Source organism: Ascidiella aspersa, chromosome 8, assembly GCF_963924565.1.
Source record: "Ascidiella aspersa chromosome 8, kaAscAspe10.2, whole genome shotgun sequence".
NCBI lineage: Eukaryota > Metazoa > Chordata > Ascidiacea > Phlebobranchia > Ascidiidae > Ascidiella > Ascidiella aspersa.
Genome location: NC_139454.1, coordinates 16,064,957 through 16,077,829, shown reverse-complemented (window position 1 = coordinate 16,077,829; position 12,873 = coordinate 16,064,957). Strand labels below are relative to the sequence as shown.

The following is a 12,873-nucleotide window of genomic DNA, read 5'->3' as shown; positions in this document are numbered from 1 at the left end:
AACTGCCTCAAACACAGCTACCATAAAGTACCACATACATACAAACCTTCCGAATATTTTTTATTGTGAAGTAACATATTTACTTAAGGTGCAAGACACAATAAGTTGTCTATATTGTACACAGCTGAATATATGTTTTCATACATATAAAATGAATAGGCTGTTTGTTAAAGGTGAGTGACACTCAAACGAAAAATAACAAGTTTTGTGTACAAACAATGGCTGGAAAATCATGTTAAGGGTTTAGGTACAAGCCTTTGTATTGACCCCTGGTCTGGTGAATATCTACTCGGCTCATGATAAAGAATCGGCCTCCTGCACTGTTTATCGCTCAACAATAAATTTACCTTGATACATGAATGTTTATTTACAAAACCCAATTGTCACAATGTTTAAATAACTTCTTGCTGACAAAGTCATAGAAATAAAACAAATTAGTGACCACAACACTTATTAAGCTCAACAAAATCATCCGACATATTTAATGTTAATTGAATAGCAAGTGCTCGAGAGCAGGCAATTTTAAATGAAGAATTCTTTAGCATATATTGCAATCATTTATCTAGAATTTTTTAATTTTATTCAACATATGTTTATATCAGCTAAAATAAGTTTTTTATCGACTTTGAACGACTGAATATTACACAATATTTGATGTCATGCGGAGCAGTGTATTAAATGGCACTAACTTTTTTCCTACTCAACCTTTATTATGACTTATACAAAGTGGTTTTGCACACTTATTGCTGTGTAACTTGTTCAAATTCAGGGCGTTTTGATAACCTTCCAGAATTCCAGGGCATCTAACGATGCTCTGCACACCCATGTCGCCACCTATGACTCAAACACTAAAACAGTGGTCGGATTACTGTGGGCCTTTGATTCATTTTTAGTGGACGGGATAAATTTTTTTAATCGTCTATTTTTTTCATGTAGTTGTGCGCATGTGATAACTATACCATTAGGGATGCTCAAAGTAGAATCCCAGGGTATTCTAGAATAATAGGTTTCGAATCTAGAATAACGAATCCAGAATAGCGAATCCTAGTATATTTTTATTAAATTATTTAACCTCGATTTTGTTTGGGGTAGGGATTAATCTTAATCTACCCTACAGGACCCACAATCACAGCAATAAATCGCCCAAACAATTTTCTAACATGTGTACATTATAATAAAAAAAATCTCCCATTTGTTCAACATTCTTAACAAAGTTCTGTCATTTGAAGCAGTTGTGTAAACTGTAATATGTCAACTGTCCAGGTTGTTAAACTTATATTTTTGCCAATAGTGAGTATAATGCAACACTGCACACAGAAGTCTTAAGCAATTCGGTCCTGTTTTTTCAAGCATTGTTTGGTCTTGGGTCTTATTTTTTACTAATGTTATCTGTTATGCAGTCAAATAATGCACTGCAAAGAATACAAAGTTACTATTGACTTAACGAATTTTTGACAATTAAACTGCGCATAACTGCATAACCTCGCTGAATATTGGCCTAAAGTTGACCTTAAGTAATCCTATAGCGCATTTTGTGGACGGCCAGCACGTTTTACAACGTAATGTTACTTTTGCAACTTAACGCATTTAGGGAAATTGCGAACTCCACACCAGACATTACTCGTTGATCGCTCGCCAAATAACGCTTGATTGACACTTAATTATTACACGTACGTTATCGTGAGACGCGGTAATTGGTCGCCCGAAAAAACGCTGACATTGCACTACCAGGTTACATTTAAAGCAAGCACTGTAAATTGGTCGCCGCAGCAACAGGACAACTTACCACACGCGTTTGTGCAATTAGGCGCGACAATCGGCGGTAAAACATCAAATTATATCGGTTCCAATTACCCGAAATAAACGGCAGAATTGGATTCGAATCCCATCTGGATTTGAATCCAAGGATTCGATATTCTACTTTGAACATCCCTATATACCATACTTACAAATAGGTGTGACTAGAGTTTTTTTTGGCTTATTGTTATTTTATAGGGCCAACAGGATATGGTCCCCCACATACTTTTCAGCTACGGGTTTCAGCTGCATATTTCGTGCAAGAGTTCAAAAGTGCTTTTAGGATTCATTGTTTTATGATTTAACTTTGTGACTTCTTTCTGAACAATTCTATGTCGTCCCAAATGAAAACCTCAGACCTGCCCCTGTTGGCTTAGCAGTTTAACAAATTGGGACTTCAAAAGCTCTTGAACGGGCATTTATTAATTGGCCTCCCCAAAACAAATATGATCACAGTCATGAGGTTTATTTTGTTTTATCATAAGTATATTTAGTACACTTTAATTCATTGGATGCCTTTTAGGGCTTCATGAATGGTTGACAAAATATTGAGTGTTTAAGACCAAAATTTCAAACGTGTTTTTTCAACACACCAAACCTGCACCAAAAACACTTTTTACCTTTGGTGCACAATGTGCACACAGTCAACCAATTTTTTTCTGTCATGAGCTTGCAAGATTACATCAAGATCTAACATAATTTCCAGACTGGCCCACAGCCATAGTAAAGTTTGGACTGGGCGAAAGACTTATTAAGTGCTCCTAGCCACAGCTAAGAATAAAAAAGTTTAGTCGTACTTACAGTTATCGGTGTAGTTATTCATTAACTGCCATATTAGAACCAGAGACATGTCTCAAAGAACATATCAGAAGTGTTGCATTGCCCCACATATAGGAATGTTCAAAGTAGAATATCGAATCCAATTTTGCCGTTTATTTCGGGTAATTGGAACCGATATAATTTAATGATTTACCGCCAATTGTTGCGCATAATTGTACAAACACTTGTGGCAAGTCGGCCTGTCGCTGCGGTGACCAATTTATAGTGCTTGCTTTAAATGTAACCTGGCAGTGCAGTGTCATCGTGTTTTGGGGCGACCAATTACTTCACGTCTTGCGATAACGTTCATTTAATAATTAAGTATCAATCAACCGTTATTGGGCGAGCGACTAAAGTGTATTGCTAGGTGCAGAGTTTGCAATTTCCCTAAATGCGTAAGTTGCAAAAGAACAATACATTGTAAAACGTACCGGCCGTCCACAAAATGCGCTATAGGGCTACCTAAGGTTAACTTTAGGCCAATATTCAGTGAGGTTATGCAGTTATGCACAGTGTAATTGCCAAGTATTCGTTATGTTAATAGTAACTTTGAGATTTTTTATTATAATGTACACATGTTAGCAAATTGTTTGGGCGATTTATTGCTGTGATTGTGGGCCCTGCAGGGTAGATTAAGATTAATCCGTTCCCCAAACAAAATATAGGTTAAATAATTTAATAAAAATATACTAGGATTCGCTATTCTGGATTCGTTTTTCTAGATTCGAAACCTATTATACCTTGGGATTCTACTTTGAACAGCCCTACCAACATATAAATTTAAAAGCCACACAGAAACATTCGTACACAAGTGCGTACAACTAAAATTTGACGAGTTCCAAAGTCGTACCGAACAACCATAACAAGAACACATATTATAGTACAGCGGGGGAAGTCAAAACCGAAATCAACAAGAATTTCGAGCAAGCAAAGCAAGACTACAAAACATATTCTTTTCTAAATAAATAAATTGTAGGATTCTCTATTTTTAAACTAACAGAATTTTAACTATCAATGAAAAATGTGATCCAGTCAAAATAGTCAATTTGATTAAAATTTAGAAACTATATTGGATGAGGTCATTGCATGGATATTTTGTAAGCATATAGGCTCGGTAAATATTTATGACCGAAAAATGCATTATATCGCAAAGATCTTAAACAGTAGTACCTAAGTAAATTTATTTATTAATCATTCCATTCAAATTTTGTAGGGAAACATAACGAGGATGTATTTTTCATTTCTACTGTGTCACAAAATAACTTCACTGGTAAACCTATACAATATTATACGGGGCTCTAGAAAGTAACGCAAATAAGGTCTACAAATACCGCAACACACATTATTTGGGTTAGGGAGTCGGTTAGCGTTTTGGTGTGGGTTAGGTATTATTATATATTTATTATTCAACAATATTGTTTTTAAACCTACCCAAATCCAAACGCTAACTTACACCCTTACCTAAATTATATGCGATACGGTCTTTGTAGACCGTTTGAGTCGATAGGAACAGACAATTAGACCAAAACAGCATCATTACCTAAATCTAAACTTTTAGCACCAAAATATTAAGATTCAGAACAACGACATGATAAGACCATTTCGGAGAAATAATTTTTTGAATTTTTTATAATTTGTTTAATGCCGTTTACCATAAGTCTAGCATACTTGGTTTGAACGTTAAGACAAAATTTAAACTTGTTTCTCAATGAATTATTGGCAAAAAATTACAATATAGCCGAAATTATCATACCTAAACATAATAATAGTAAACTGTACTTTTAATCATCACTGGTTTACTTGCAAAATTTTTTTTTTTTAAGGCTGCCTATGCCAAATTGTGATAAAATTTGAACAAAGGTCGATTCAAATCACATACCTCACCGATGATTTTTCTTACCTCCACCAACCAGTGGGCCGCCCATTGGTGGGTCGCGAAGCTATTTCAGGCGAGTCGCTAAGCATTTCTAATTGTTAAAGTTTTCTGTTGGATCGGAAAATTATTTGCATTAACATTTATGCACCAAATAACAAATACGTAACAATTAAATGTGTTGTGTCGCATAAACTATTTCAGTACGTACGCCAGTAGCAAAGATGCAGCTTTTATGTAACTTTATCTGTTTGCTCATATCTCATTGTGGGTCGCACAATAAAACTTGCATTAAAAGTGGGTCGCGAACTTAAAAAGGTTGGGAAACACTGTATCAAATGATACATTTACCATTTTTTTTCATAAAACTGCTATTAAATTTCCTAAAAGACTTAGGCATGAACCAGTTTATTTTATCTGCTAGCCCTACATCCATTATTATGATTACAACCTAGTTCATGAATGGCTAAGATAACGTTGTTATTATCATCAAAAAATTTTTTTTCAAAACATTCATTTTGTCCTATTTATTTTTAACTTTAAGAAAGCCAACGACAACGTACTTCTAAACTATACAATAGCACAAGGGTTGACAACCGGCAGATTTTATTACTTAACAATTACAACCGGTTCGTTTGCTAAAGGCTGAATTGGAGTAAATGTGTGATTTGCTGATATACTGCTTCGCCTGAAAACTGGGTTGTGAGGGCAAACAGTAATTCCTTTTTAGCAGAACGATCAACACTTGCTTTAGACCGCTTGAAAAGCTATTGTTTTCTTCGGTAAGCTTTTGAGTTTTTGGCAATATTTTTTATTTTTTTTTATTTTTACCGAGGCTTATATCACAGACATGGGTACGTTGTTTATTTGTGTCTGCCGTCTCACGCTTGACTGAATTTACCAAAAGCAATAATTAACGTTGGTTGTGAATTTGTGATCAGCGAGATTAGTTGGATTTTGTGATATTTTTTTAAGATTGAAGTTTACAAAGGTATTTAAAGTACTACGGCGAAGTACAAACGTCTTTTTACATGTGCGCATGTACTTATCTGTAACAAAGACCATTAGTAGGCCTATATGTACCCAATACCTTAGATTGCACTTGAGAAATCTTAAGCAATATTTCACTACACTGGTCACATTTTAACTTTTGTTCATATTTTAGTTCTAGTTGAAGATGAGTAAACATTGTAGTATTGCTAATTGCGATGCTAAATATCTCGACCAACTTTACCATGTAGGCCTACCAACAAAAAGATTCTGCTCAGATTTGAAAAAAGTTACTCTTGGTCTTAGGGCTGACAAAGTTATTGGGGCATTAAATAAACAATATGTAGTAAAAGATAGTGGTTGTCATTTCAAAACAGAACAGTTTATTAGTGGTTAGTTTAAAGACTTTCTTAACTGTTTTACACCAGTATTGTATTGATGAATTGGACCTATGCTGTAATAGATTTAATTTTTTTACAAGGGAGCTTGTCAATATTTCTGATTGTCTGGCATAGCTCTTCTGCAAAACTAAACATGAAATCACGACAGATTCTGTGCTATACCAGAGGTCAGTGTTGTAATGACTTGACTTAAGTGCACTCACGTCACTGTTTTTAAATGACTTGACTTGACTTAAGTCTTTTGGGCAAATGACTTCACTTGACTTAAGTCATTTGGACAAATGACTTGGGTTAAACAAATTGTTTCAATTAAGCAATTAATTATAAAATTGCATTATTTAGCCCAATCTTTGCACATAAAAGAATTTGCTTGTTATATGCTGCTTTTATGTTATTTTTGACTTAAGTTGCTCATAATAATCGGAGGAGTTTGCCGGTTTTCATAATTTAAAGTTTTATTTTTTGACAAGGGCTGGACTTGAAGTTGACTTGCTCTAATTATGGCTTGACTTGGGCAACCGATGACTTGGACTGGGACTTGACTTGTTATTTATTCAAAAAGACTTGACTTCTACTTAAGTTATTTTACGAATGACTTGACTGGGACTTCAGTCATTTTAAAATGACTTGTTTACAACACTGCCAGAGGTTCTCAAAGGGGTAACGCCCAACTAGGTTGAATTTTGAAGTTGCAAGATGGAAACTTGGTATTTGTGTAAGAATTTGTAATTATGGTAAGTGTTTTTCGTCAGTTGTTTACAATATTGCTACAAACACTTTTCTCTTCTACAGAAAGGCCAAAGAAAAACAAGGCGTTCTTTATGTAGAAAATGTCGGTTAACTGTGTGCATTACACATATAGGCCTATATTTGTGTATGGGTCATCACAATTTACAAACCTTTAAAAAAAATGCTAAATACGTCAATTTTTTAATTCGCTTCTATAAGCGCCGATTGTAAACAGAAGCAATTGAAATATTTGAGCGTGAATCTGAGTTGCACAACTTGTGATTTCTATAGACTTTGGGTTTGCCATACATCCTGATTTTTAGGGCATTATCCCGACGTCACGATTAGCCACCAAAATGTCCAGTTTTTTAGTCTGCCATCATTTTTCATACATTACACGCATCTGTTGTGATTGGTCTTTTTGGCCAACTTGATGAAGAGTGCAACCTGATGTGCGTCCCCTAATTTTATTTTGACAAATAAATGCAATTGTTACGTCACAATAGCGGTGGGTTGAGTTGACTGCTAGTGAGTTAACTGTTTCAGCGGTAATATGCTATTAGAAGGTGTTTTATGTCCCTCACGATAGAAATTCAAAATAGTTCCCTATATTACTTGTAAAAGTCACTTTTAGCTGTGTGCGAAGCGTTTTATTTTTTGAACAATTTGTGTCAAAAATAAAAGTCGTCACAGGCATTTGGAATACTTTCAGTATTCATGGGAAACTTAAAATGTTGTGGCGAGCCAGGTTAAAAATAGAATCTCAAATTTACTGTACACCATATGACGTCATACTCCGACGCTATAAAACAAATAATTTTTTGCTTTTTAGGCTTTTAAGTTACAGACGTGTTACTGGCGGTATAACGGACATATTGCAAACACCGTATAAATCGGAAGAAATACACAACATGGGTGACTAAATTAGGTTGACAAAATGTAAATCGGTATTTTTCTGAGTTTAGAAAACGGCTGGTATTTTGTTTATATTTCAAAGACTAAATACATTCGACAGAAGCGCAAAAAATATATAAATATTAGGCTGAGTTTGTTGAACTTTTGAGAAAGTGCCACAGCGCAGAGGACGCTTTGTGTCGGAAATATACCAACAAATCGCGTAATACATACAAGAAAGAAAGTCTAAAAATATAATTTGGCTGAGTTATGACTAGATCCGTCCCTGGGAAGACTGTTTGCGAATAACCAAACATATTGTAGAAAAACTCCCCCCTCGGGGTAATTTGCCAACACTGAAATTGTGTATAGTAAATATTCTGTCATATTCAGGGCAATGGAAATGAATACAAAAAATGTAAAAAACATAAAAATAAATATCACGAGAATAGATTAAAATTGTAATAAAAAAAAAGTAGTTGAAAAGAGATATTACAATACTTATTAAATAAATAAAAACATATTTTGAAGAGGCCTTCGTTCGTATTATTCCTGTTTTGTTGGACCTGGGTCACCAGGGTGTATCGAAACACCTACACGCATGTCGCATAAATTAAAAACACACACACTCACATTGCAGACGATATATTCTATTTCAGTTTGAATCATATTTACATTTTGCAGATATTGGCAGAAGAATTGCCATTTTGACTTTGGTATTCAGAATCTTATATAATTGTTTCACATCGACCGCGTATCAGTCCGCCCTCTTACGAGTTTACTCCTGTAAAAGTATTACCTACAAGGGACCAATCTATTACTTCACAGTCGCGTCTTCGTAAGATGGGGGAGCAGGTTCATTGTGAAAAGCCGGCGGTAGGCTCGGCTGCGTTGGGTAGGGAGGTGAAAACCCCGGTTGAGGAATGGGTCCAGGGTTGGGATAAGGTCGGTACTCCTGTGGGTAGGTTCCGGGGGCAAAATTGGGACTTGGCTGATTTTGTTGGAATCTTGGCTGAGCCTGATTTTGGAATATAGTCGTGGTTGCGTGAACGTTAGTAGGCATGTTGTTCTGAGTTGTTGTAAACGGTTGTTGCAAGTGTGCAGTCATTGCGATATTCTGTTGTTGTCCATTTCCAGTGATTAATACCTGGTTACCAGTGTTTTGCGGCATGTTAGTGGTGGAAGTAACAATGGTAGTCGCAGGCGGCTGTCCAGTCATTTGCTGCTGGGCGCGATAACGGCAGCAAGTTACAAACCCCGTGACAAGCAACGCGAGCGAAATGGACAAGCAGACGATGCCGATTTTGAACATGGAAGTTGACCGACCGGTGGCAGTCAACACTCCACCTGGTACCAACAAGAAGAAACCAAACATCAACATCACAATTGCTCCGAACACACGCGGAGTACCACCTGCAAAACATGCAAAATGTCAGGAATTAAATAATCCCTAGTTTTTAATGAGTTTGCAAAGCATTGGATGATCAGCGCAGGCCTACTCCTTGGTTATATCTGCATATGTAGCCAGACCTATAACACATAGTATGCCCTGTGCGACACGGTTTATGACACGTTTATACAAGAATCAGCTATACAATTAATATATTAATCTATTTTGTATCGTAGGCCAGAAGTCGTTGTGTATGACAGCAACAAATGAGAAATTAATGAGCATACGTCCTGTGCCCGATCGGTACCATTTTAACGGCTACTATAAAATCTAAAAATAAAATACTCTACATATAAATGTTGTTAATTGATACATACGTAGAACGTTGTGTGTCACGTGAAGAAAACAGGATGCGTGTGTGACGTAATACACTAAATGCTTTCTATTATTTAGGAGCATATTTTCTAACATACCAATCGCGTTAGTTGTTTGGTTAGTTCAACTCAAATTGTCATCAACATGGGTTGAAAAGGGGAGGGCGAGTTATTAAACTTTTCTACAACAACGTTTTTTTGTTTTTTTCGCGAGGGCGGAAGGAATTGTAATCGCCAGGTTACAGGTCGATTGCCACCGCATACATTTTTTATAATCACGGGCTTTTACACAAGGTAGGCCAATTTACACGGACATGTTACAACGTAATATGCAATAGTGATGAGCCCACAGCATGTTGAATTGTACTTTTTGTTTAAGCACGCAATAATCAGGTAGGTTTTGCAAATTTACCTCGCTTAATTGGTTTCCATCGCAGGTAGGACTACATTAGTCCAGTAACAGCTAGAATTAATACTGGTAAATAAGCAATTTAACCTGGACGACGCCGAGTCAGAATAAACTGGTAAATACTTTGGAAAAAGGTTTATCACGATCCACGACGAACGGACCGCTTGCTCCAAATATTAAAAAGAGAATAATCTATATCCTAGAGACCTAGACAAAGAAACAATACGGTTTTATAGGAAATGTTTTGAATGAAAGTAAACGTAAAATTCTTAACTTTTTAAAGTATTAACAACTTGACAAAACAAGTGTCAAACGGCTTAGCAAGTTCGTTTTTACCAATTACACCTAAACGGTTACTAAGACAAATGCCATAATATTATTTGAACAAGTTTCACGCCGTTTCGTCAATAGATTTTTCACATATTTTGCAAACCTTTATGAGAGTTTTGGTCTAATTTGATTTTTTATGGTCGCACAGATACTTAGTTTTTTTTCGAATCACGACACAAAAAGCCTAAACAGCCTTGGGACGACAAGCGTTTCTTCTGTTTCACAATTGAGGTAACGTGTTTTTCGATAATTGCAAAAATGCATTTTGTTTAACCACGCAAAATCCAGGCACATATCCTTTCAAGTTTAAGGCGCATTAGTATTCTCTAGGTTGGGAAAAGGTGTTAAACTTAAGAAACAACTGTAATTCATCCAGTGTAATCAATATGATTTTCTACTTTGACGTGATGTAGCACATTTGTGCAAACGCTTGTCAATATTTTAATACAAGTCTTTTAAAAAGTGCCACGTTCGATCCTTGGTATTTTAAATTATATTATTACTATGGTGCAATAAACAAAGTTTATCAAATTGATCAGCGCAATGGTAAACATTTTCAAAGAATTAAGTCAAAATTTGCTCGAGGGTTAGGAAGCCCATATATCTCTATATTAAACTTTTGTCGATATTGCGGGATATCTCTAATTGAGTACAAATCTATTAAACAAACTAAAGTTCATGTACATTCAGTCAGTCACGAATTGAAACTCATACGTTATAAACAGTAGTTTGATTAAATATGTCCGAGTGAATCAGTAGAATCAATCTTGAAAGGTTCGCAGTTCCGTTTATATATAAAATAAAAACTTTTTTATAGTAAACCAAAATGAAAATTTCTACGAGGGTCTATTTTTTAATCGATATAATAGGTAACATAGAACTTAAGGTGCTTACTAACCTACAACCGAGCGCGTAATCACCATTCCGTTGGTTCCTTGTTGCATATGCACTCGCCTTGCTCTACTTGCAAACAAAGTGCGATGGCGATGTCTATTGGTGTGGTGTGTACGATGGTGATGATGTCTTGCTCGCCCTGCTCGACGTGCACGTCCTGCGCGTCGTGCTGGCATTTTTAAGAGTTTGTCACTTTGGGTTCGATTGCAATGACATTTGGTATTACGACTGTAAAAGCTAATTTGATTTTCTGTGGAAAGATAAATGGCTGCATTAGTAATCTTTCCCCCAAATAACGGAAAGCCTGTTTTCGTCTGTTGAAACTTATAAATAACGCTGCTGCTCGTTTTTCTTTATAAACAATCGCTTAAAATTTTGTTGAATCAAGATATGAACAATATTGCAACATTTTCCTGTTCAATGGTTCTTAGCACCGTTCATTACTTATGTAGTGTTGACCCCTTCAACATACTTTACCCAAAATGAATGCTAACCAACAACCATTTATTTTAAAACGCTTTCGCGCATAAGAAAGGGTTAAGCCCGGACCCCAGTAGGTACCACTGCGATAACGGGTCAAACGTCAGTGGAAATATAGACGATTGACGAATAATTAATTAAACTATTGTATATGCTCGTAGACCCTTAAATATTGCTATTTACCGACCATTCGGTGACATTAACCCTAAAAAAGGCGACTTGTATAGCTGGTTTAAACGCTGGAGAACAAAAAGAATTACATTAGAAGCTATTTATGATTTATCTTATAATAGGACGATAGCCGCCAACTGTCATTGCACACTACCTAACGCACAACTTATTAAAATCTAAATCAAAAGTGTGGTTGTGTGAACCACGCAATTGTTGCACCAAAAACCCGTTGTTGACCCAACCACCAGATTCGTCAACTCTTCCCTAACATTTAGCACTGTTTTTGCGAGGGCTGTTGACGAATCGGGTAACCCAACTGTGTTCATTGGCGTGACCCGTCACACCTGACTTACCAGGCGGTATTTACGGTTGGCCTCCAGCCATAAAACCGAAACTAAAACAAGATTAACATCGGAATAAAATACCCTTCAGAAAATACCACAATAGGACTAATACCGTATAGTTGTAATAACGTCTAAATCAGAATAAGACTTGAACCAATTGGAAGAAGACCTGAATGGCCAGAACAATGCCTATTCAACTGTTTACCTAACCCCAAAGGCCTAAATATTCCGGTGCAAAAACAGCGGCCCCCAAACCTTCGCTAAACAGTTGTTGGTCCTAATACTGTGGTATTATAGAATATTCTGCTTTAATTAATGTTGATTTGTAGATCGTATTGTGTGTACGGGAGAAAAATACAACCCTTATTTATCGCGTCTATAGCTTGCTACTTTTATTTGACCTAAATTAATTTCTGTCGAAAACCTAATTACCACTAGTTTAGAATTTAGGGCCACAAAAGCCTTCACCCCTTAACTGCCATGGGACTCATGGCGTGTTTATGATGACGAGATTTATCTTTGTTTGCATTGTAGTATTAAAGTAAAGCAAAATATTAAGCCGAGGATTACAACGGGACATCTTAAAAAACGCAACTACAAACCCGCATAAAAATGGTTGAAGAGCAGCATGCGGCTAGCAAACCACGGTTTGGCAGGTTGTTAATAAAATTATAATATACAGAACAGAGCGCTTTGAAGGTTATTAAAAACTGCTTCTCTGTCAACTAAGTGGCGAGGCGTCCCATAAACATCTTTTCTCACAAACACTACAACCTTGCTGGTAAAACTGCTACATATGCTGAAATCTCTTCTTCTACACACTGTGTTCAGCTGGTTTTACACATTGTGGCTGTTATTGTTGTGATGAGTGATGCAATAAAGGAAGTCATTATTTTTCTTTTTTGTGACGCAATGTGTTCTGCACTAGCTACTAGCTCAGGCTTGTTGCCGCCTATGTGACGGATGGTTGTGCAATTA

General features: G+C 36.2%; 1 protein-coding gene across 1 annotated transcript; it reads right to left on the bottom strand.

The window, feature by feature from the left end:
* Positions 1-7,285: 7,285 nt before the first annotated feature.
* On the bottom strand, positions 7,286-11,146 carry LOC146136323 (uncharacterized). Its single transcript, XM_083395797.1, has 2 exons — positions 10,905-11,146; positions 7,286-8,916 (listed from the first exon to the last, which is right to left on the bottom strand). Exons 1-2 carry the CDS (start codon positions 11,074-11,076, stop codon positions 8,321-8,323), a joined length of 768 nt encoding a protein of 255 aa, XP_083251923.1. The 5' UTR covers positions 11,077-11,146; the 3' UTR covers positions 7,286-8,320.
* Positions 11,147-12,873: the final 1,727 nt, after the last annotated feature.